The sequence below is a fragment of the Eucyclogobius newberryi genome, unplaced genomic scaffold, assembly GCF_026437365.1.
Source record: "Eucyclogobius newberryi isolate DKJ021-1_F unplaced genomic scaffold, fEucNew1.0.hap1 SCAF_4, whole genome shotgun sequence".
NCBI classification, from domain to species: domain Eukaryota; kingdom Metazoa; phylum Chordata; class Actinopteri; order Gobiiformes; family Gobiidae; genus Eucyclogobius; species Eucyclogobius newberryi.
This window is the reverse complement of record NW_027316056.1, coordinates 7,457,725-7,483,993: the sequence shown is the minus strand read 5'-3', so window position 1 is coordinate 7,483,993 and position 26,269 is coordinate 7,457,725. Positions and strand designations below refer to the sequence as shown.

Genomic DNA, 26,269 nt, shown 5'->3' with positions numbered 1-26,269 from the left:
CTTGGACTTTGAGTGATCATACTTAAACGTACATAACCCAAACTGAAAGAGGAGGAAGTCCATAGAATGCTGCAGAACAGAGGCAGATGTGTTAGTACAATCGGACTGACCAGACAGTGACCGGGCGGCGAGGGCAGCAGAGCACCCACCTTCTTGAGCTTGGTGTAGCGCTCCTCGGGAGTGTCCAGCCCGTTGGTCAGCGCACTCACATTTGGACCATCACTGATGCCTGCAAACACAGCACAGGTTATGGTCATCCACAGTATCATAGCAACAGAACCTAAAGGCCGCGACATTCAAAACCATTATAGAGTCTTAAACATTTTAAACGTGATAGAAAAAGTGCAGAGCAGATATTTGAAATCTTCTGAACTCTGAGCTGACCACAGAGCGCTCTGCAGTCTCTGTGCTCCTCGCACGGCCAGTGCAGTGGGCCCTGACCACAGTAAAGAGACATGTCATTTATTTGTATTATAAATGACAATGATTAAAGGTTTGTCATGCTCATAAATCACTGAAAACCATTTCTATTCAGTAAAACTGAATTGAAAATTAAAGCTGATGAAAAACATTTTGATGAATACTTTTGCCGTATCATCCAGCCACATTTCCAGCATAGATACAAATATACAAACACCTGAGAATTCCCCATCGATGGCCAGGAAATCTGCCTCTTGGATGGCCTCATACACAGTGCCCAGACTCTCCTTGAAATCTGAAAACACACAAACGACAGTAACAGTTTTAACTACATTTAAAACCCCTCTGGATTTTACCATCTCTGAAGCAAACTTGTATAAAACAACTGATTTAAAAACAGACTTTAGAATTAGAGCTGGGTTGAAAAAAAATCGATTTTCCGATTTTTAATCGATTCACATATTAATGACCGATTATCGATTCGTACGTCCAAAGATCTTTTTTTTTTTTTTTTAATTAATTATTATTTTTTATTTTTTTTGAAAAATGCTCAACGTTTACATTTTATACTTCCAGTTTCAGTACTGGCAGTGTGTGAGCAGTTTTAAAATAAAAATACTTTTGGTAGCAACCGCTTTTGGGTGAATTCTTAATTATTTTCAAGCATAATAATACTGCAGTGGTTAGTGTCCCAGTAGAATCCACTGTTGCAGATGTAGTCACCTCAATGATGTCCTCCATTTATTGTCCTGAATTATCTTTCTTGAAGGTAGATTGACCCTTAACCTTTTCATCAGTAACTACCAATACTTGTAAGATTTGCTGTTTAATATTGATATAATACTAGTTTTAATATGTTGCTTCTCTACACAGTCATGAAGTGAAGGAAACGGTTCAAATACATTTTTAATAACATTAACCCCCGGATCGAATCGAAATCGGATCGAAACGGAAATCAGATCGAAAATCGGATCGAATCTGAGAAAATTGGAAAAAAATTGATTTTGTAACGTAAAAATCGGAATCGAATCGATTCTTGAAATTTGAATCGATACCCAGCGCTATTTAGAATGTAGAAAGTGCACTGTAACTTTTCTGGCCTTCTTGTTTCCATGGAGACAAGACGTTTGCCTGTTCCCCAGTGTAGCATAGGGATGTCAACATTAGGTCACAATATGAATCACAAAGACTTAAAATGTATAATCTAACATTATTAGAAGATCTATTGAATAAAAAAAAACCCTGAATCAATTAAAAAGAAATGTGACAATTTTAGAAGCAAGATTAAGTCCTTTCTGCTCACTGTCCTCAAAAAAGTTAACATAAATGTAGCATGAAGCAGGTCTCACACAGGAGGTGTGTGTGTGTGTGTGTGTGTGTCATCTTGAATAATCGTTAAACTGCCATGTTTATCCTCACAATAACCATAATACTAAACTAGTATTTATCCTATGCCATGGAGACTAGCAGATAATACCATGTTACAGTTCAGCTCTGTGGAGAGGCGATCCCGTCGGTCTGGGTTTGTTTCAATCCTGTGGTTTGTAGCAACACTCAAATTATTTTGAAAAATATCAGTTATGAGGAAGGTTTTTCACATGATTGTATCATTTGAGGTGCAATTTTAGAGGTTTGTGCTGTGATGGGGAATCTTCTGTTACAACACAACAAATTACCACAATAAAATATGCCCCTATTTAAAAACATTTTTTAACCATCATGAGACGTCTCATCCTCAAAGATCACATCATATTTTTCCCACAGGACATCAAACTGGTGCAAAGGTAATAATAATAATAACTTTTATTTATATAGCGCTTTTCAGTGACCCAAAGACGCTTGTCCAAAGGTTTTTAGAACAGTAGGATTTACAAAACTAACAATATAAATATAATGATTTATTTTGCCCTGGAGCAGAAATGACAGATGAGCCCCTGTTTATAAAAGTGTGATTTGGAATACAGCATTAAATAACTGATCATTGTTGGATTACAACATTCAATTTCAGATGTAAAGTATTATTATTCTTATTATTTTTTACATCGTATGCCATTTTAGTAGTTTAAGAAATTAAAAACAACTTCATTCAAAAACTATGTGTAATTCATCAAATATTGTGCACGGTTGAGTTGCATTATGGAGGAAAAACAATCTTTTTTAGAGAGTAATTTCAAGTGACAACGCAAATAACGAACGTCCCGTCAAGTGCCCTTCTATTTACGGCCCATATTCTACTGCGTCGCAGAGGATTTTTTATTCAATTTCAAGTTTAACCGAGTTAAAAGCTGCTTTTGGCACCGACTGTTTCTTACTCAGAGGAAACTGTAAATCTGTCGAGCCTCGGCTAAAGCTAACACAGCTACACGGCTAACGCAGAGAAGCGAGCGGTGAAAGCGGCTCGTGCGTACGGTTCACACGCGCTCATCAGTCCCGGTGTGTCGAAGCGCTTGTGCAGAATCACGTGTGCACGGGAGATACTCACTCCTGCGTGTCAGCTCCATCCCCGCAGCGTGCAGCACAAAGATCAACCCTCCCGGTCCCGGTGTGTGCTGAATGAGCTGCTGCTGCTGCTGACGGCGAACTGAGAGCTAACTAGCACTAGCACCGCTGGAATTTAATAACACTTCCGGGGTGGACGTGTCACGTGCTCACGTCAGGTTCACGTGGGACAGACTCAGGAACAAACCAATTTCCAGAAACCAACAAAGGATATAATATTATATTATATTATATTATATTATATTATATTATATTATATTATATTATATTATATACTGCGACAAGTTGGCCACTGTCCAGGATGTACCCCGCCTAAGGCCCGAAGTCACTGGGATAGGCTCCAGTCGCCCGCGACCCCAAAAGGGAACAAGCGGTAGAAAATGGATGGATGGATGGATAATATAATATAATATAATATTTTATAATATAATATAATATAATATAATATAATATAATATAATAGATCCATGTGTAAAACAGTCACTCAATGCATTTCCGGTGGATTCTTATGATTATTCTCTGAATTCTGAAAAGAACAAAATTGTGTCAATACCACGAGTCAATGTCAAGGTTTATTTATAAAGTACACTTACAACTAACACCAGAGAAGTGGAGCGTCCAGCCCCTCTCGAGGAGATGGGTTCCAGAGCCCAAACTGTGCGTGGAGGTGAGGCCGACTATATCTAGTCGGTATCGCTCAACCTCCCGCACAAGCTCAGGCTCTTTCCCCCTTAGCTTTCAACGCCCACGTGGGCAATGACAGTGACACCTGGAGAGGGGTGATTGGGAAGAACGGCTTCCCCGATCTAAACCCGAGCGGTGTTCAGTTATTGGACTTCTGTGCTAGCCACGGATTGTCCATAACGAACACCATGTTCAAGCACAAGGGTGTCCATCAGTGCACATGGCACCAGGACACCCTAGGCCGGAGGTCAATGATCGACTTTGTTGTCGTGTCATCTGACCTCCGGCCGCGTGTCTTGGACACTCGGGTGAAGAGAGGGGCAGAGTTGTCAACCGATCACCACCTGGTGGTGAGTTGGATCCGCTGGCGGAGGAGGAAGCCGGACAGACTTGGCAGACCAAAGCGCATTGTGAGGGTCTGTTGGGAACGTCTAGTGGAGCCCTCTGTCAGTAGGGTATTCAACTCGCACCTCCGGGAGAGCTTCTCCCATGTCCCGGAGGAGGTTGGGGACATTGAGTCCGAGTGGACCATGTTCTCCGCCTCCATTGTTGATGCGGGTGCTCGGAGCTGTGGTCGCAAGGTCTCCGGTGCCTGTCGTGGCGGCAACCCCTGAACCCGGTGGTGGACACCGGAAGTAAGGGATGCCGTCAGACTGAAGAAGGAGGCCTATCAGGCCACTCTGGCTTGTAGGTCTCCGCAGGTCATCGACGGGTATCGGCAGGCCAGGCGAGCCGCGGCTCGTGCTGTCGCAGAGGCAAAAACCCGGGCCTGGGAGGAGTTCGGGGAGGCCATGGAGGAGGACCATCGGTCGGCACCAAAGAAATTCTGGCAAACCGTCCGGCGCCTCAGGAGGGGGAAGCAGTGCCTCACCAACACCGTTTACGGTGCGGGTGGAGGCCTGCTGACCTCGACTGGGGATGTCGTCGGACGGTGGAAGGAATACTTTGAGGATCTCCTTAATCCCTCAGTCACGTCTTCCGAAGAGGAAGTAGAGACCGGGGACTCGGAGGCTGGCTCATCCATCACCCAAGCTGAAGTCACTGAGGTTGTTCGCAAACTCCTCGGTGGCAGGGCTCCGGGGGTGGATGAGATCCGCCCTGAGTACCTAAAGTATCTGGATGTTGTAGGACTGTCTTGGCTGACACGTCTCTGCAACATCGCGTGGCGGTCGGGGACCGTGCCTCTGGACTGGCAGACCGGGGTGGTGGTCCCTCTGTTCAAGAAGGGGGACCGGAGGGTGTGTTCCAACTACAGAGGGATCACACTCCTCAGCCTCCCAGGTAAGGTCTATTCCAAGGTACTGGAGAGGAGAATCCGACCGATAGTCGAACCTCGGATTCAGGAGGAGCAGAGTGGTTTTCGTCCCGGTCGTGGAACACTGGATCAGCTCTATACCCTCCATCGGGTGCTCGAGGGTTCATGGGAGTTTGCCCAACCAGTCCATATGTGCTTTGTGGATCTGGAGAAGGCTTTCGACCGTGTCCCTCGGGGTGTCCTTTGGGGGGTGCTCCGGGAGTATGGGGTCCGGGGCCCTTTGCTCAGGCCTGTCCGGTCCCTGTATGACCGGAGCAGGAGCTGTGTTCGCATTGCCAGCAGTAAGTCAGACCTGTTCCCAGTGCATGTTGGACTCCGCCAGGGCTGCCCTTTGTCACCGGTTCTGTTCATAATTTTTATGGACAGAATTTCTAGGCGCAGTCAGGGGTCGGAGGGTGTCCGGTTTGGGGACCACAGGATCTCATCTCTGCTGTTTGCAGACGATGTTGTCCTGATGGCTCCATCAAACCCGGACCTGCAACATGCACTGGGACGGTTTGCAGCCGAGTGTGAAGCGGCTGGGATGAGAATCAGCACCTCCAAATCCGAGGCCATGGTTCTCGACAGGAAAAAGGTGTCTTGCCCTCTCCAGGTGGGTGGGGAGTCCTTGCCCCAAGTGGAGGAGTTCAAGTATCTCGGGGTCTTGTTCACGAGTGAGGGAAGGATGGAGCGTGAGATCGACAGGCGGATCGGTGCAGCGGCTGCAGTGATGCAGTCGCTGCATCGGACCGTTGTGGTGAAGAGGGAGCTGAGCCGAAAGGCAAAGCTCTCTATTTACCGGTCGGTCTACGTTCCTGACCTCACCTATGGTCATGAGCTTTGGGTAGTGACCGAAAGAACAAGATCGCGGATACAAGCGGTCGAAATGAGTTTCCTCCGCCGTGTGGCTGGGCGCTCCCTTAGAGATAAGGTGAGGAGCTCGGCCACACGGGGGGAGCTCGGAGTAGAGCCGCTGCTCCTCCACGTCGAGAGGAGCCAGCTGAGGTGGCTCGGGCATCTGTTCCGGATGCCTCCTGGGCGCCTCCCTCGGGAGGTGTTTCAGGCATGTCCCACCGGGAAGAGGCCCCGGGGAAGACCCAGGACACGCTGGAGAGACTATGTCTCTCGGCTGGCCTGGGAACGCCTCGGGATCCCCCCGGAGGAGTTGGAGGAAGTGTCTGGGGAGAAGGAAGTCTGGGAGTCCCTGCTGAGACTGCTGCCCCCGCGACCGAACCCCGGATAAAGCGGCAGAAGGTGGATAGATGGATGGACTTACAGCTAAGCCGAAAGTGCTGTAGAGAAAAGTGCAATATACAAAAGTGACACATAAGATACAGTCAATTAAAAATACCGATAAGTTAATAAAAAATAATGACTCAGCTCAGATGGACATGGACACAACCACAATCATTATTCTGGAAAAACAAAATCTAGAATATTTCACATTCGTTTGGTGGAACATGATATGATAGAGTCTAGCTCCCCATTTGTTTGCATGAGTCAGGCCATGTCTGCTGGAACTGGTTCTTTGTTACCAAAGTTTACCATGGCGACGATTTCTCTAGTTTTATTATGATTACAAGTCACAAATGAAATCTTCATTGCCACTAGAGGGAGCCATAGTCCACAGTTTGAATAGAGCCAGGAGCAGAACATGTTCAGTTCATGGATCTATTCAAATATCAGTTTCTTCCATTTGGAGCTAAATTGGTCACGTGAGTCAAATCTGGGTGTAGTGAGTTACACATTCATTCATTCTTTTTCTACCGCTTGTTCCCGTTAGGAGTCGCTGGTGACTGGAGCCTATCCCAGTGACTTTGGGCCTGAGATGGGGTACACCCTGGACAGGGGCCAGATACATAGATACAGACAAACATTCATTCACTAGGACAATTCACAGTTGCCAATTTTACAATTTTTTTCTTTTGGAGAAAGACCTTCTTCGACTCTGTGGTGGCATCAGCTCCTGTAGGTGTGGCCTGCTGGAGCAGCAGCATCACAGAGAGGGAAAGGAAGAAGTCAAGTCCAGCTCTGTCCTGGGCTGTGCTCTGGACTCGGTGCAGGAGCTGGCTAAACTCACGTTTATGCTGGTCTCACCCCCTGCATGACACTCTGTCTGCTCTGTGTCCCCCCGAAACTGTGCTCACTGTCTGGAGTGATTTCAGGAGGTCCACTGGTCTCTCCTGATGGCCCTAATCCATCTCTGGAGACAAACAGAACCTTTGAGGATGTTACAGATGAATAAACCTTTCTTCTGAGACCACAGCGCAGCAGCAGACGCCATAGCAACTTCTTACCTCAAAATAGCAGCAGCACCTCACTTCAGACCCATGAGAAGTATTTTGAGTGATTCGTGTATGTATGAGTGATCTTGTAGTGTCTTCCCTGACCCTTTCCCTGCCCACAGTTCTGTAGACACACTTATTTGCTGATCTTCAAAAGATTCAAACTCTGGGTCATAAACGAATGTTCAAAAATCTTGCATATTTCAAAGATGTAAAGACAAGAATCCGCTGCCTGCTGCAGTGAAATGTGAAGGACCAACAGCTGATAATCAAGCCTGCATTTTCAAATCAATACTTTGGATTGTTATTAACATGTAAATCATGACAAGTTCATCTTAAATAACTGAAATACAGCAGAAAATGTCTAATGTGTTTACGATTGCATCATTACAGGACCATTACGCACATACTGCGCAGAGCGGAGGGCATCAGTTCCTTTTTTGCTTGTTCATTTTAATTAAACGCAGAGCATATATAGAAGGCTTTACTTTGTCTTTTGTTGTTTATCATTTAAACTAACTCTAGGACTGGAGTGACCACTCTCTCTCCAAAGTGAGTTGGAGATACACACTGACAGCTCCACTGACCAAGCCGCATTTTAAACAGACTCAGACAGATCATTAGACTCCACATACGTATTCTTTGATCCACAAGGAGCTAAACGGTCTTTAGAGGATGAAAATCTGCCTCATATTCAATTAGAAACAGTGAAAAAGAACGGATGGAGCAAACCTGCTTGTCTGTTATATAATAAATAAAAGATATAGACGTGTTTACATACCTGCACTAAGGAACATTCCAGTCAAAGCAGTTACATTTTCATGACATGAAAGGTTACATAGTGTGCTTTTAACTCTGAATAGCAGTGGGAAAAGGGTGTTATTTATTTATTTATTTATTTTCAGGACCTGCATAGTTACACACAAAAGACATTAAAAGCATTACAGGTGGTGCACTGGCAGCACTTAAGTGGAGAGAGGTCCACAGTTTACGGCTTTGAAGGTCGATTGTTCCAAAGACGCGTGTGAGATTTGACAGGAGCCTCAACACTCTGTGTGTTACAACTTAGAACTGCACTGGAGAAAACATCAAGTACTGAATCTTACTTGTTTTACATGTTCTCTTACTTGTCTTGCATGCTCTCTTACTTGTCTTACATGTTCTCTTACTTGTCTTGCATGTTATCTTACTTGTCTTACATGCTCTCTTACTTGTCTTACATGTTCTCTTACTTGTCTTACATGCTCTCTTACTTGTCTTACATGTTCTCTTACTTGTCTTACATGCTCTCTTACTTGTCTTACATGCTCTCTTACTTGTCTTGCATGCTCTCTTACTTGTCTTACATGTTCTCTTACTTGTCTTACATGCTCTCTTACTTGTCTTACATGTTCTCTTACTTGTCTTACATGCTCTCTTACTTGTCTTACATGCTCTCTTACTTGTCTTACATGTTCTCTTACTTGTCTTGCATGCTCTCTTACTTGTCTTGCATGTTATCTTACTTGTCTTACATGTTCTCTTACTTGTCTTGCATGCTCTCTTACTTGTCTTACATGTTCTCTTACTTGTCTTACATGTTCTCTTACTTGTCTTGCATGCTCTCTTACTTGTCTTACATGCTCTCTTACTTGTCTTGCATGCTCTCTTACTTGTCTTACATGTTCTCTTACTTGTCTTACATGTTCTCTTACTTGTCTTACATGCTCTCTTACTTGTCTTACATGTTCTCTTACTTGTCTTGCATGTTCTCTTACTTGTCTTACATGCTCTCTTACTTGTCTTGCATGCTCTCTTACTTGTCTTACATGCTCTCTTACTTGTCTTACATGTTCTCTTACTTGTCTTACATGTTCTCTTACTTGTCTTACATGCTCTCTTACTTGTCTTACATGTTCTCTTACTTGTCTTACATGTTATCTTACTTGTCTTGCATGCTCTCTTACTTGTCTTACATGTTCTCTTACTTGTCTTACATGCTCTCTTACTTGTCTTGCATGCTCTCTTACTTGTCTTGCATGCTCTCTTACTTGTCTTACATGTTATCTTACTTGTCTTGCATGTTCTCTTACTTGTCTTACATGTTCTCTTACTTGTCTTACATGCTCTCTTACTTGTCTTACATGTTCTCTTACTTGTCTTGCATGTTCTCTTACTTGTCTTACATGCTCTCTTACTTGTCTTGCATGCTCTCTTACTTGTCTTACATGCTCTCTTACTTGTCTTGCATGTTATCTTACTTGTCTTACATGTTCTCTTACTTGTCTTACATGTTCTCTTACTTGTCTAACATGTTCTCTTACTTGTCTTGCATGCTCTCTTACTTGTCTTACATGTTCTCTTACTTGTCTTGCATGCTCTCTTACTTGTCTTGCATGTTATCTTACTTGTCTTACATGTTCTCTTACTTGTCTAACATGTTCTCTTACTTGTCTTGCATGCTCTCTTACTTGTCTTACATGTTCTCTTACTTGTCTTGCATGCTCTCTTACTTGTCTTGCATGTTATCTTACTTGTCTTACATGCTCTCTTACTTGTCTTGCATGTTATCTTACTTGTCTTACATGTTCTCTTACTTGTCTTGCATGCTCTCTTACTTGTCTTGCATGTTCTCTTACTTGTCTTACATGTTCTCTTACTTGTTTTACATGTTCTCTTACTTGTCTTACATGCTCTCTTACTTGTCTTACATGTTCTCTTACTTGTCTTGCATGCTCTCTTACTTGTCTTGCATGCTCTCTTACTTGTATTGCATGCTCTCTTACTTGTCTTACATGTTCTCTTACCTGTCTTGCATGTTATCTTACTTGTCTTGCATGCTCTCTTACTTGTCTTACATGTTCTATTACTTGTCTTACATGTTCTCTTACTTGTCTTGCATGCTCTCTTACTTGTCTTGCATGCTCTCTTACTTGTCTTACATGTTCTCTTACTTGTCTTACATGTTCCATTACTTGTCTTACATGTTCTCTTACTTGTCTTGCATGCTCTCTTACTTGTCTTGCATGCTCTCTTACTTGTCTTGCATGCTCTCTTACTTGTCTTACATGTTCTCTTACTTGTCTTGCATGTTATCTTACTTGTCTTGCATGCTCTCTTACTTGTCTTACATGTTCTATTACTTGTCTTACATGTTCTCTTACTTGTCTTGCATGCTCTCTTACTTGTCTTACATGTTCTCTTACTTGTCTAACATGTTCTCTTACTTGTCTTGCATGCTCTCTTACTTGTTTTACATGTTCTCTTACTTGTCTTGCATGTTCTCTTACTTGTCTTACATGTTCTCTTACTTGTCTAACATGTTCTCTTACTTGTCTTGCATGCTCTCTTACTTGTTTTACATGTTCTCTTACTTGTCTTGCATGTTCTCTTACTTGTCTTACGTGCTCTCTTACTTGTCTTGCATGTTCTCTTACTTGTCTTGCATGCTCTCTTACTTGTCTTGCATGTTCTCTTACTTGTCTTACATGTTCTCTTACTTGTCTTGCATGCTCTCTTACTTGTCTTACATGCTCTCTTACTTGTCTTGCATGTTCTCTTACTTGTCTTGCATGCTCTCTTACTTGTCTTGCATGTTCTCTTACTTGTCTTACATGTTCTCTTACTTGTCTTGCATGCTCTCTTACTTGTCTTACATGCTCTCTTACTTGTCTTGCATGTTCTCTTACTTGTCTTGCATGCTCTCTTACTTGTCTAACATGTTCTCTTACTTGTCTTACATGTTCTCTTACTTGTCTTACATGCTCTCTTACTTGTCTTGCATGTTCTCTTACTTGTCTTGCATGCTCTCTTACTTGTCTTGCATGTTCTCTTACTTGTCTTACATGTTCTCTTACTTGTCTTGCATGCTCTCTTACTTGTCTTACATGCTCTCTTACTTGTCTTGCATGTTCTCTTACTTGTCTTGCATGCTCTCTTACTTGTCTTACATGTTCTCTTACTTGTCTTGCATGCTCTCTTACTTGTCTTGCATGTTCTCTTACTTGTCTTGCATGTTCTCTTGCATGTTCTCTTACATGTCTTACACGCTCTCTTACGTTGCATGTTTGTGGTCTGACTGTGGCTTTACTCACTCTTTAGCTCTATGTTTGAGTGGCAGAGCATAGTTGCTCCTTGTTTCATGCTCATGTTCAGAGACAGCCGGCCCTGACACAGTCATTTGTCACAATTAGTTTTGCTGTATTTAACGGTTCATTTCTTTTGATCAGAATGAGATATAAAAGTGGAAGTTTTGCCCATTTCAAACCCAGAGTTCAAACTTTCATTTAATGCATGAATGACGTTTGAGAGATGTTTTGATAATGAGCAATTAGATCTAGAGTTAAAAGTGTGACGACCAACCCCATTTTCCTTTAGTCCAGACTGTTTCAAGCTCTTGAGAAGGAAACTGAATACATAATTAAATATGTTAAAACTGCAGTTATGATTTGTTATGATGAAACAGCATTAGAACACAGATGAGTTCTCCCGTGTTCCGTGTCCGTGGAGCAGTGAGCGGAGGGTCCTGGTCCTCTGAGATGTGTCCCATATGAGAGGCTCTGTCCTGGGCATCTGCTGCGTCCCTGTGTTTTCTCCTGTGGACGCATCATCAGCTCATGTGCACGTCGTCAGCCTGAAACCTGCTTTGCTTTTGTCTGTTATTTAGAAAAAGTCAAATACAAGTTTAAGAAGAAAAACTAACCCATTTACAGACATCTATTGGAAAATGCTTCTGTTGACAAGAATGTATAACAAAGTATTCATTATGCAATGTTTTAATATTTAAAAAAGGCAAAAATTGCACTGAAAAAAATGTGTAGGATTAGATTTCTTGCTTAATTTTGTTGACATAATAGATATAAAAATAGAATTACAGAGGGGATTTTTGGAAACTTGTTTAGTATTTATGAAAACTATAATTTACAGAAAGTTTGAGTCAAAACTTTAATAAATCAGGCTTAAAATATTAGATATTATATAGATGTAGAGCGCAAACCGACCAACAAATCCCTTTGAATTTGTTTCTTTTTTTTGCCTTTGGTGCCTTACCTTAAAAGACTCACATTCTTCTTCATCTATCTTGTTCTTGTCCTTGTACCTTTGCTTTGGCATTTCATGTTTTAGAATAGGTTTGTACTGAAAAGCACACATGACATTCTCTTAGTCAGGCGTTCCTTCATCAGGATCTGTGTTAGCACTCCATCTACTGGCGGCGGAGGGAATTACAAAGGGGAGATAAAAAAGCCTAGCTTTCCCCCGACATGCTAATGTAAGCACGTAATGAGAGTCAGGTGATGATTTATGGACTTCGATTTATGGAACAGAACAGGAACATCACGACATTTGACATAAAAAAATCTGGGAAATGTTTTTGTGAGGCTCAGAGAAGAAGCAGAAAATACAAGGATTAATTAAACAATAAAAGAAGCTAAATTCAACTCTGTGCTGTGTTTTTGATGAGGGAATAATGTCAAAATCTATACAAAACGTGGTCTGTGCGTATATGAGGATGTATCTCTGACTGCAGCCTGTTGGCAGGGAAGCTCTGACATCTGCTGTTACTGATACGGCCCACAGGGAATATAAGATATGAATATTAATAAGAGCTACCTCTCCATCAGCGACATGCTCACAAACACAGCACATCACACCGGAAAATGTAAACAACTATCATAATGCACAATAACTAAATCCATAATAAAAATACTGTCTTGAACTCTTATAGTGAGAACCCCCTTGGCCGTAAACACTGTCTGCTTTGTGTTTTTAACAAAGACAATATATGCTTTTTTGTCACAATTTTGAAAATCTCTGGACACCTTTTGCCATATTGCCCCTGGTCTTAGAGTCACAGTTTTTCTCGATGGTTGTGATCTCTGTGTCACCTCTGACATCACATTCTCAAAACAGTTCACACCCGTGTCTGAACAAAAGCACTATGGACAAAATGACACATTTTGATTGCAAAAGGCTGTTACTCTCTCCGAACACGTAAAACATGCAGCAAAAGCAAATCTTGCCTTCAAATACTACAACGTGTTGCCAATTCAACAGCTCTTTAATCAATCATTTCACACTGGACAACAAAATAACAAATATGGCCATCAATATGAACCAGTGCAGCCACATGTCCTGTTGGCATTTCCTTGCTTTACATAGTTATACTTTACACAGAAATACTCAAAATCAGAAACATAGGAAAAATATGGGAATATACAGTAACAACTGTGTTCAAATTAGTCATTGTCTATTCGTTCACGACGAAAGGGCCACAGGTTCATCCACATCACATTCGATATTTTCTCTGGTAAGGCATCGAGGGAAAAATCTCCTTGCATGACGTATCCAGCCCTGACATTCTTCAGCACCTATGTCCTGGGCACCTATAGGTGGAGAGTGACTGATGCTAATTGAAGAATTGTGCAAAGGAGTTTCACAGGTGAATCCGTGATTCAGACTTATGCAAAGAATCTATACCACCTGTGAAAAGATGTTTTCCTTTTGTTTAGAGGGAAAACCAATAGAGTTTGGGGTTTTTGAATGACATCTGTGTTAACTGTTTTGCAAAAGGGTGTGAGAAATGTGTGAACCCAATGAAAACGTATGAACACATTCGCAAGAGATGACTTCTGCTGTGAAAAGGAAGAAGTCATGAAGACCAAGTGGGTTCTAGTTTAGCAGGCAAAAGCAATCGAGAAAAACTGTAACAGCTCAATTGCGTCACATCCTGCAGTCGGCGCAATTGATGACATCACAGGGCGTGGAATTCCAAACAGGAGGCGTGATTATGCCAAAAGACTCATGTACTCAGTTTAGAGAAGAACGTCTATTTGGGAAAACGAATAAATCCCCAATTCACATGACATTCACCCAAAATCCTTTTTTAAATTTTGTGAACACATTGAAAAACAGGAAATCAAACACTGTTCATAGCTCACTTCTTTTACTGCCTGTATATGAGGCCATGACAAACATCTCCCACAGGTGTTGCTTTTGAATGCCACAGTTATCAGTCATTGGACTGGCACCATCCCAGGGTTAGCCTCTTCACGCCAGCGTCAAAGGAATAATAGAGGATTTTTGGCAAGCAATCTGAGTCTCATTTCCTCGTGGTGTGGACAGCCGAGTAGTTCTCCCACATGTCAATTATTCTCGGTGAGCTACTGCACACCTGCAGCCTCGTTCCCAGGATAGCAGCATGTTTCTCTGGCTGCGCATGCGTGGTTGATAGAGACGGAAATCTGCGGAGACCAAAGATGCGATGCGATCCGTCATGCTAATAAACAAACGCACGTGTATCAGCGGGGCTGTTGCGTGCTTCCTCACAAGGTTTGATGGGAGGCGGCCTCTTGGAAACAACAGGAGGGTGAGTGTGGTGAGTGTGTGCATGCGCATTTAAAACGTTTTTACTAAGTCACTTGAGTTCTCAAATTGGTGAAAAATCCTCTATTTTTCCTTTTAGGTCAGCAAGGTAGCAAAATAGCGCCCTGGCCCCGCCCCCTGGAAAAGGTTCACGTTAGCTGCACATCTAATGAAGATGAAAATGAAAGAGCAACATGGCTATTGTTAACTTAATAATACTTAGTTATACTTACAACTATACTTAGTTATACTTGACTCGTTTTATTGTGAGGTCCCCCCACAGTCCCTAAATATCCCTGCTCAGCCCCTGCTCTAGCACCCATGGACCTGTAGGCACACTTTATTAAACGTGTAACAGGAAGAATCAAGCTGCTGCACGTTGTGTCATTCAGGCAAAACTGCTTGGAGAAGACGAGCACTTATGAGCTTAATGGGACCAGCGCCACTGATTTTAATATCCTAGGTTTAATTGTGAGTGCTCGTCTAATGATCTGAAGGTCAGAGGTTTGAATCCCGGTCTCATCAAGATGGTTGGTAAGGTTGGGGGTTCAATCACAGTCGGCTCAGGTAAATGATGCCTTCGTGTCCTTGGAAAAAAACACTTAACCTCTCTCGCCCCCAGTGTCTGTGTGAATGTGTCTGTGAGTGCGTGAAGTGTGAAGAGTGCTTGGAGGTAGAAAAGCGATATATGTGACCATTTACTATTGAATTGCTGTAGAAAGTGCATTCAATTCTGCAATTCGGTTCAATCTATAAAGGTGCACTTCACCTGCTTGTATCCATAGATATGTGATTTCTTTCCCTTAAAGTTCCACTGTATGGCATAGAACTTCCCTATCTCCCTGGAGAGAAGAGTGTGAGGAAAGGTTATATGTATTATTTTTATTTATAAATGATTGCGCATGGAATGTTGCCATAACGCCATCAAATGGTTGTGCAAAGTGACTTATAAATGAGGGGTAATCATTGTGTTTGACAGAGCCTCTCCACGCGGCAGCAGCGGCGGCGGCGGCGGCAGCAGCAGCAGCAGCAGCAGCAGTCGCAGCAGCAGCAGCAGCAGCAGCAGCAGCAGCAGCAGAAGCAGCAGCAGCAGCAGCAGCAGTCGCAGCAGCAGTCGCAGCAGCAGCAGCAGCAGTCGCAGCAGCAGCAGCAGCAGCAGTCGCAGCAGCAGCAGCAGCAGCAGCAGAAGCAGCAGTAGCAGCAGCAGCAGTCGCAGCAGCAGCAGCAGCAGCAGCAGCAGCAGCAGCAGTCGCAGCAGCAGCAGCAGCAGCAGTCGCAGCAGCAGCAGCAGCAGCAGCAGCAGTCGCAGCAGCAGCAGCAGCAGCAGTCGCAGCAGCAGCAGCAGCAGCAGCAGCAGCAGCAGCAGTCGCAGCAGCAGCAGCAGCAGCAGCAGCAGCAGCAGCAGTCGCAGCAGCAGCAGCAGCAGCAGTCGCAGCAGCAGCAGCAGCAGCAGCAGCAGCAGCAGCAGACGCAGCAGCAGCAGCAGCAGCAGCAGCAGCAGCAGCAGCAGTCGCAGCAGCAGACGCAGCAGCAGCAGCAGCAGCAGCAGCAGCAGCAGCAGCAGCAGTCGCAGCAGCAGACGCAGCAGCAGCAGCAGCAGCAGCAGCAGCAGCAGTCGCAGCAGCAGCAGCAGCAGCAGCAGCAGCAGCAGCAGTCGCAGCAGCAGCAGCAGCAGCAGCAGCAGCAGCAGCAGCAGCAGTCGCAGCAGCAGCAGCAGCAGCAGCAGCAGCAGCAGTCGCAGCAGCAGACGCAGTCGCAGCAGCAGACGCAGCAGCAGCAGCAGCAGCAGCAGCAGCAGCAGCAGCAGCAGCAGCAGACGCAGCAGCAGCAGCAGCAGCAGCAGCAGCAGCAGCAGCAGCAGACGCAGCAGCAGCAGCAGCAGCAGACGCAGCAGCAGCAGCAGCAGCAGCAGCAGCAGCAGCAGCAGCAGACGCAGCAGCAGCAGCAGCAGTCGCAGCAGCAGACGCAGCAGCAGCAGCAGCAGCAGTCGCAGCAGCAGACGCAGCAGCAGCAGCAGCAGCAGCAGCAGCAGCAGCAGCAGCAGCAGCAGCAGACGCAGCAGCAGCAGCAGCAGCAGCAGCAGCAGCAGCAGCAGCAGCAGACGCAGCAGCAGCAGCAGCAGTCGCAGCAGCAGACGCAGCAGCAGCAGCAGACGCAGCAGCAGACGCAGCAGCAGCAGCAGTCACATGAGAGACTTTATTACAAATGTAAATGAAAATAAAAGTGATTGCACCAACTCTTATTTTAACTCTTAACACAACTCAGTTGTGTTGTAGTTGTAGTACTTTATATTTAGGCACTATATGTTTTGCAGATATAGGTCTAGTTGCTCTGTTTTGGATTCTTATGACATTTAATAGTGTGCATGAAGAATGGTTCTGTTCACACACAGAGATACGAGCACGATTTGTTAAAGGAGCGTGCACAGGAGACTCAGATGCCCTCCCTGGAAGAGCAGAGGCATCAGCGGCTGAGGGACAAACACTTTGGCTGCGTTTGCTACAAGTGCAGGAGAAACACTAACGCTGTAAACACATGAAACTCAATCATTCTGACAATAAAACGTCCATTACATCTTTGAAGTGTGCACGCCACGGGTCCAGCACAGACATGATTTCCTTCCCTTCATTTAGACAGGGCGAGTTCTCACCTGCAAGAGCTCTCAGTTAATAAGTAAAAGAATGAAGGAAATGTGGGTCAGGTCGTGCACAGGCTCAGGTCAGGTTGGATCTGAACTCCAACGTGACGTGAGCAGAGTCAGATGTTGTTGGAGCTGTGTGGTGTCATTTGTTGTCGAGAATAACGACTGGAAACAACATCCCGTCTCCGTGTTCAGGCCAACATCTGTTTAAATGTGGATATCTGAATGTGATTAGTATGCACTTCCTCAGACTCTCTTCACTTCTGCTCCTCTCCGAGCGTCGTCCAGGGTCCAGGCTGCTGCAGAGATAAGCAAAGTCCTACGTCCAGTCCACGCTCTATAAATCCCAACCTATAGAGCTCCTGTTGTCGTCACACACTCCCAGCATGCACCACCAAACTCCACACAGGCAGGGATGGTGGATTGTGGATTATTTCTGCTCCAGGAAGTACGAACGATCGAGGGCAGAAGAAAACAAGCCAGATTTACAAAGCTCCAGATCGACGAGAGAAGTGCATCTCTGTAACTAAACGGACTGTAGTGAGTCAAGCCTCTGATTATTAATTAAGCTACAAGTACTTCTGCATTGATCTGGGGAATGATTCAACCATTATTTAATTTTGGGTGTTTATTACATTGACACGTGTGAATTAGTCTCTGTAATGTACAACAGCTTCACGTTTAGCACAGTCGTTCTCAACCTTTTTCAGCCGCGATCCCCAAACACAGGCTGCCAAGTGTTAAAGGAGCCTCATTTCAAGGGATGGATTTTATTTTCAGGCCAGCAAGCAGGGATATATATTTACCACTGCATTTGAAGGATGTCAAGCCTTATTTGAGACATGCATGCATTTTCCATAGTCCCCACAACGTTTAGGGTTGAGAACTGCTCAGTTTCAGTACAACATGTTTTCTTCTATCAAGATCACATCATTTTAATTAGTAATATGTACAGTTTTTTATAATAAGTGTATTTCTCACAAACACCTCCAGGGACTCTGATATTAGAAGGTGGAAAGTGAATCAGATGCCCAGGTCTGGCAGATGTATCTCCCAGGTGAGGGTCGCTAATGTTTAATCTTATTAGTTTTTAAGATTCCTTTAATGACAAAGATAAACTCAATTTCAGGCTTGATGTGATTCATTACCATTATATCTTCCCACAGTAATCAAATGTAGTCCCGTGGTGCAGAGCGCTACAGCGCAGAAAATGAGGCAGATCTGTGGAGTGGTGACGCTGCTCACAGTGACCATGAGAATGCAAATATGACAGTTATATTTAATGCCACGCCAACATTTCAGGCAAAGTAATCACATCTCCATGGAGAAGTTACATGGAGCAATTTTAGATTAAAAAAAATAATATTAACAAATAAATGATTGATGAAAACATTATGATACAAACATGTAACAGTCAGTAGTCAGTGTAACGTAAAAGCTCAATTAAACGTATTTAAACCACAAATTAGGACAATTCACTACCATATTTTGTACAAATCTTAAAAATGAAAGTACAAATACGTATTATACATGTGCTCACTCAAGGCCAGAACACAACAGGATTTTTGAGTCTCAAACGTGAGACAAAAATAACCCTGACCACAGACATTGCAGTTCTAAACACCATTCGTACTCCTGTGTGACGGCACAGTAAATCTGACTAACAGCAAGACATCACACTTGCCGTTCGGTGGAGCGATTTACAGCACAGTCGAGATTACCAAAAGCATTGCGTCGTCAAACGTGACTGGAGATCAAAGTCCTGCCATGTCCTCACTCCAGGGACCAGAAGAAGAGATGGACTCAGAGCCATGCAACGTTTTCATCATGAAAGTGAAACACAACACAACTGAAGCAAAAGCACTTCTTGAACAACTGATGAACTCTTTGTGTCTCCTGATGGTTAAGTTTACCAGCAAGAGACCTTAATAAAGTGGACACATTTATTCAATTCTCTTTGTATCGCCAAGAGCACAACAGCAGTTGCCTTGGGCTTTCTAAAAATGTCAGAATGACGAATGAGGCAGTCAATGGTCAACAGCAGATTAATCAATGTTTATGTGTGCTCTGGAAATACACACGGGGTAGAAATGATTAAAGAAAAACACTTGTATTTCCTATTTCCTAAAGCGCTTGCAGATGTGGTTTATTGGTGAGATGGTTAATCAAAGTCAGGGTGTGGAATGAAACAGAGACAGGTCCCACTCCTGTGCTTCATGTGCCATTCACGATGTTCCTCTTGAATCTGGTTTTCATTCATGTTTGTTTAATATGTCTCATCTCTGCTGCCGCCTGACTGCACACGCTTTCCTCACAGTCGCCTGCTTCTCACTCTGAAGATGTTTTGTGTTTCAACATCATCTCGACTAGATTTCTTTCTTTTTTTTGCGACATTCAGCAGCTGAAGATAAACTTGATGTTTCTGACATTTACATAGCCAGAAGCAGTGCTGAAATAGGTTGACTTGCAAGCTTTATGTACCACATGCTGTACATTCCAGAGTAGGACAATTACAATTAGAGCCTACTCACAGTGTAGTTTCAGTGGATCACGTGAGATTTTACTACATCTCATGATCCTCCGAGACTAACAAACCTCACACATGAGCTGTTTCCTGTCCAGAGTAAAGTGACTCGCTTTGAGTGTTGACTGCACTTCCAGTTTAGATGCAAGTCAAAACTCTGCTGTTGTTATATCATAAAACGCGGACCAGACATTTTTTTGCACAGAAAGCAGTGATAGACAGCTCAGACGTTTCTCAGAGCCACGTCACAGATCGAGAAAACATCACGCATCAGGGAAATTCAGAACGGAGTGTTTATGGATCCAGCGGCGACGTCATTTCCGGTGAGTGTGTCGCGTTTTCAGAGCTGTTCGTTCTTAGAGCCTTTTACCGATTAATCCACGAATTATACACACTATTTACGCATCATATACACGAAAGTGAACGTTTGATTTCTCCGCAAACAATCCGGAGCCTCAAGCCGCTCGCTTTTCAGTATTTTGTGGATTAAAAGCCCTCCTCACTCTCTAGCTCCAGCCTGAACTAGCCTAGCGTAGCCTAGCCGCTAGCGTCATGGCTGGATCTACCTTTACCTGTTTGAGCTGTCATATGTCGAGTCAGAACCCTGGCTCCTTCTCTGATGATAGGTGCGTGAAGTGCAGTGTAGTGGTAGTTTTGGAGGCCAGGGTTACGGAGTTAGAAGCGCGGATCTGCTGTTTAGAGGAGCTTAAGTCCAGTTATAGTTCGGTTTTAGCGCGAGGGCTACCGGACCGCGCTGCAGGGCGTAGCATTAGCATTAGCAGTAGCAGTAAGGCCGAGCTCAGCCCCTCAGCGTCTCCCGTGCAGCCGGGACTAGACCAGGAACAGAATAGGGACCATTTTGTGACAGTTCGGAGGGGACAAGGCGCTAAACGCCGAACCTCAGAGCGCCGTGAGCTTCACGTCTATAATAGGTTTTCTCCCCTCAGCGATCACACGCCCGCTGAACACACGAGAGAAACTCTTGTAATCGGGAGTTCTATTGTCAGAGACGTGAAGCTGCCAGCTGCTAGCGTTAGGTGTTACCCAGGGGCCAGAATGGGTGACATCGAAGGAAACCTTAGGATCTTAAAGCGGAGTAGGACCCGTTTCCGGCGAGTCGTGGTTCACGCAGGCGGTAACGACGCCCGGCGGAGACAATCAGAGGTGCTCAAAGTTCAAGTAGCCGCGGTGTGTGACCTAGCGAAGTCGATGTCGGACACTGTAATATTTTCTGGTCCCCTGCCCAATCGGATCAATGCTGAATTGTACAGCCGTCTCTCAGCATTCAACAACTGGTTATCCAGATGGTGCCCTCAAAACAACGTTGTCTTTATTGATAACTGGAGTGCGTTTTGGGGAAAGCCCGGGCTCATACGCAGGGATGGCATCCATCCGACTTCGGAGGGTACATCCCTATTAGTTCGGAATTTGACCGATAGTCTTAGTCGTGTTAAGTGACCATCTAGGGATGAGCCCCAGGTGCAGAGCAGCAGTTCAAGACGCTCCTCTGTCGCTGAACTCTCGCCCGTTCTGTTACCTGTGAAGTGTTCAGATTCAAGACAGATAGAGACTGTGTGTGTCCCTCGTGTCCCTCGTGTCCCTCGTACAAATAATGCCAAAAAGTCACATCTCAGAAAAAATATTTCAGGCGTCAGACCAAATAACTTAAGGAAAATAACAATCACAAATACACAAATGAATAAACACGTAAAATGTGGACTGCTAAACATTAGAGCAATTTCCTCCAAATCGCTCTTAGTTAATGAATTAATTAGTGACTATAACATAGATCTTCTAGCTCTAACTGAAACGTGGCTTCAACAAGACGACTACGTCAGACTAAATGAGTCCACCCCACCCAGCCATGTTAACTTTCAGACTGCCAGGAGCACAGGCCGAGGTGGTGGTGTGGCAGTGATCTCCCACTCAAGCCTACTCATGAGCCCTAAAACTAACAATGCATTTCACTCATTTGAAAGCCTTATGCTGTCAATCACATGTCCAAATATGAAAAACCAAAAAGGAGTTTTGTTCATAGTTATCTACCGACCTCCTGGTCCCTACTCAGAGTTTTTAACAGAGTTTTCTGACTTTATATCAAACTTAGTGTTAGCCTGGGATAAAATAGTTATAGTTGGAGACTTTAATATCCACGTGAACATGAGTGATGACGCTCTCAGTAATGCCTTCAGCGCCTTGTTAGACAGCATTGGTTTCACTCAGAATGTAAATAAACCGACTCACACTCACAAGAACACTCTGGATCTTGTCCTAACGTATGGAACAGAGATTAGTGACCTCATTGTCCTCCCTCAAAACCCTATATTGTCAGATCATTTCCTAATTACCTTTCAGTTTATTCTTAAAGATCATCCAGTCCCACAAAATAAAGTTATAATGAAAAGGACAATATCTGAAAAATCTATCTCAAAATTCAAAGAAATAATAGAGCCAATATTCAGTGACATGTCATGTGATCATGTCATGTGATCCTGCTGAGAACAGTTTTAGTCCCAGTTTAAGTGATCAATGTGTCAACTTGACCATGAATTCTCTGAAGTCTGCTCTTGACGTTGTCGCGCCGTTAAAACAGAAGGTCATTAGGCCAAAGCGCGCCTCCCCATGGTACAACCAAGAACTGCGTTCACATAAACAAAGAGTTAGAAAGTTAGAGGGATTATTTCGTCGCTCTCACACCGAAGACTCCCTAAAAGCATGAAAAAGTTGCCTGCTGTCCTATAAGCAGGCTCTGCGTAAGGCCCAAACCAGATATTATTCAAATCTAATAGAAGTCAACAAAAGTAACACTAAATTCCTTTTCAGCACTGTAGCTAGGCTAACAAACTGTCACAGTGCAGTAGAGCCCTCAATCCCAGCTACACTTAGCTCTGATGATTTCCTCCTATTTTTTAATAATAAAATAAAAACAATCAGAGATAAATTAGATGAAATTACCCCCGCTATTAGCCCTGAACTAGCCCAAGCTGTAAATCTAACGTCCCATATAAATCCACCTGTAAACCTAGAAAGGTTCACAGCTGTTGATCAAGCAGAGATAACTTCAGCCATTATGTCCTCTAAAAGCTCAACTTGTGTCCTAGACCCCATTCCAAGCAGACTCCTCAAAGACATTCTTCCCCTAATTATAGACCCTATTCTTAATATAATAAATACTTCAGTAGAAAGTGGCTATGTTCCACAGTCCTTCAAACATGCAGTCATTAAACCTCTTCTGAAAAAGCCTAATCTAGATCCCGACCTATTGGTAAACTACAGACCTATTTCAAATCTTCCCTTCGTCTCTAAAATCCTTGAAAAAGTTGTAGTAAAACAGCTTTGTCGCCACCTGCAGGACAATAACTTATTTGAAGTTTTCCAGTCAGGGTTCAGAGCCCACCACAGCACTGAAACTGCACTAGTTAAAGTCACAAATGATTTGTTATTAGCCGCTGACGATGGACTGGTCTCAATCCTGGTTCTGTTGGACCTCAGCGCAGCGTTTGACACCATCGACCACAACATTCTACTGCAGAGGTTAGAATGTGATGTAGGTGTTGGAGGAACAGCCCTCAGCTGGTTTAAATCCTATCTATCTGATAGGTTCCAATTTGTTAATGTAAACCAGAGCTCCTCACCAAGCTCTAAAGTAATTTACGGTGTGCCACAGGGTTCGGTACTCGGTCCAATTCTGTTTACTCTTTATATGCTACCATTAGGCAACATTATCAGAAAGCATGACATTAACTTCCACTGCTATGCAGACGACACTCAGCTGTATTTATCAATGAAACCTGATCAGAGCGATCAAGTAGACAGACTTAGTACTTGTGTGAAGGAGATAAAAACCTGGATGACACTAAACTACCTGCTTCTTAACCCTGAAAAAACCGAGGTCATTGTGCTTGGCCCTAAGCATCTACGAGACGCTCTATCTGAGCAGATAGTCACACTGGACAATGTCAGTGTAGCCTCCAGTTCTACTGTAAGAAACCTTGGAGTCTTATTTGACCAGGAGCTCTCATTTAAAGCTCATATAAATCAAGCTTGTAAAACAGCCTATTTCCATTTGCGCAACATCGCCAAAATCAGAAGAATCCTGCCTAAAAGTGATGCCGAAAATCTTATCCATGCATTTGTAACGACTAGATTAGACTACTGTAACTCCCTGCTTGCAGCGTGTCCTAAAAGCTCCATAAAAAGCTTTCAACTGGTTCAAAATGCAGCAGCAAGATTACTAACAGGAACAAAAAGAAGAGAGCACATTACGCCAGTGCTGAAGTCTCTTCACTGGCTCCCGTCGAGTTTAGAATCAAATTCAAAATTCTACTCTTGACCTACAAAGCCATAAATGACATGGCCCCATCCTACCTCAAAGATGCTATAGAACCATATCATCCAAACAGAGCTCTTCGCTCTCAGAATGCTGGCCTTCTGGTGGTGCCAAGAGTCTCTAAAAGTACTGTAGGAGGTAGAGCGTTTAGCTACCAAGCCCCTGTGTTATGGAATCAGCTCCCGACCCATGTTAAATATGCTGACACAGTCTCTTCATTTAAGTCCAGGCTTAAAACGTTCCTCTTCGAAATCGCTTATGGTCAGAGTAGTTAGGAACAGAAAGATAAACCCACAGCTTCAGCTACGCTGCCCTAGGAGTAACTGTGCTGGGGGAAGTATGACAGCTTGAGCACTATCCTCTTCTTCTGACTACTTATGCTATCAAACAATATTTATTTTTTAATTCCACTTGCAAACTGTTCACCGCCTTCTTTTTCTTTCTCTCACTCCTGAGGACCTGTGGACCCAGATGTCCCTCTCCTGGTGAAGTGGTCCCTGCCCCATGTGGACGGTCCCTCATCTGCCTGAAGAGTGGCTCCAGTTCGCCTCAGTCGGTCCCTCATCTGCCTGAAGAGTGGGTCCAGCTCGCCTCCGACGGTGCCTCATCTACCTGAAGAGTGGGTCCAGCTCGCCTCCCACGGTCCCTCATCTGCCTGAGGAGTGGGTCCAGTTCGCCTCCGACGGTCCCTCATCTGCCTGAAGAGTGGGTCCTGCTCGACTCCGACGGTCCCTCATCTGCCTGAAGAGTGGGTCCAGTTCGCCTCAGTCGGTCCCTCTTTTGCCTGAAGAGTGGGTCCAGCTCCAGTCTCCTCGTGTCCGTCTGTCCGTCTGTGAGAGTCGGATCTCTCCTTCACTGGAACTCCTCCAGGTTTCTACGCTTTTTTCCCAAAGAGGTTTTTTTTGTAGTTTTTCCTGGCCGAGAAGGAGAGTCTAAGGACAGAGGACCCTGGGACATCGTCCCTCGCCACCACAGACATTGTCTGACTTCATCGCCACCACAGACATTGTCTGACTCCATCGCCACCACAGACATTGTTGATTCATTTCTCCCTGTGGCCCTCAGAGGCAACTGTTGTTGTGATTTTGGGCCTTACAAAAATAAATTGATTTGATTTGATTTGATGACGCTCAGAGGGAGAGGACTCTAACAAAGATTCTTCAAACAAGCAGAAATGAAGCCAAATACAGCTCCAGGTATGTTTTTGATGAAGGAACAATGTTAGAATATGGTTAAAATCTCTTTTTTATATGAATGCTTCCTCGTCATGTCTTCAGATGGTGAACATGATGCTTCTCTCAGGCTCATTACTAACTGTAGAGCCACATCACTGTGACTTGTACACACGAGTGGGATGGCCTTCTCTGACCACTAGGAGACAGGGACATGCTTTATTTACTGCCTCGTACATTTGTACTTTGATCACACAGAGAAGCGTTTAATTAGTTTTCCTAACGATCAAACGATCAGCTGTTGCTCTTTGTTCCTTTCACCCGATCAGAGCCGCGGAAGAAAGCCTTTGTTCACTCCTTTTGCTCTGAGCATGTTGCAGAAAGACTGTTCATGTCTTTAAATGCCTTTAAAACCAAGTTTACATTAATAACGTGCAAATGTGTTTGTATGTACAGTATGACGTAACTGTTGCTGCCTCTTGGCCAGGACTCCCTTTGAAAAGAGTTTTTTTTTAAATCCTGGTTAAATAAAGGTTGAATAAGTCAATTTAGCATGATACTGTATGTGTCCTTTAAAGCTCCCTGTATTTTGAATTGTACAAAATACACACAGAACTACTACAGCTGTTTATGATGTACATACAATATTGGCTATTCAAACAACAAAAATCTATTTAGCAGACCGTTCAGCCCACCCAGCAGCTCACCACCAGCACTCCTTTCAAAAGTCCAATAAGCTTTGTACAAATTGATTAATATGCGCGCTTAAATCCATACTGTTTTGAAGTGTCATTTGCTAACAATGCATCATCCCACGCCAGCAACAATACCAAACAGATATGAAACACAGTTATGGATTATGGGGTATGGACTGAGTATTGTCCACTTTCATAAACGTTTGGGTGGAGGAAGTCTCTAGAACAATGCGCTTTGCCAGAAAAGCCTCAGTAATTAAGAACAGCCCAGAATAGAAACGCTGAGGCGGCAGATTCACTGGACCCGCAGAAGTAGGACAAAACCGGCCAAAGAACCGTAGGAACAAAACATGGGCGTTACTGGAGGTTGCTCAAAGGCACGTG

General features: G+C 44.0%; 1 protein-coding gene across 2 annotated transcripts in view; it reads right to left on the bottom strand.

Annotated features, from left to right (window-relative positions):
• Nucleotides 1-3,073, bottom strand: part of parn (poly(A)-specific ribonuclease (deadenylation nuclease)) — a 125,234-nt gene extending 122,161 nt beyond the window's left edge. For both annotated transcript variants that reach the window (XM_072463523.1, XM_072463524.1), the window contains exons 1-4: nucleotides 2,903-3,073; nucleotides 638-715; nucleotides 150-229; nucleotides 2-69 (exon numbers count right to left, since the gene is read on the bottom strand). In XM_072463523.1, coding sequence (XP_072319624.1) covers nucleotides 2-69; nucleotides 150-229; nucleotides 638-715; nucleotides 2,903-2,921 — 245 coding nt within the window. In that variant the 5' untranslated portion in view covers nucleotides 2,922-3,073. The remainder of the gene's footprint in view (nucleotide 1; nucleotides 70-149; nucleotides 230-637; nucleotides 716-2,902) is intronic.
• Nucleotides 3,074-26,269: the final 23,196 nt, after the last annotated feature.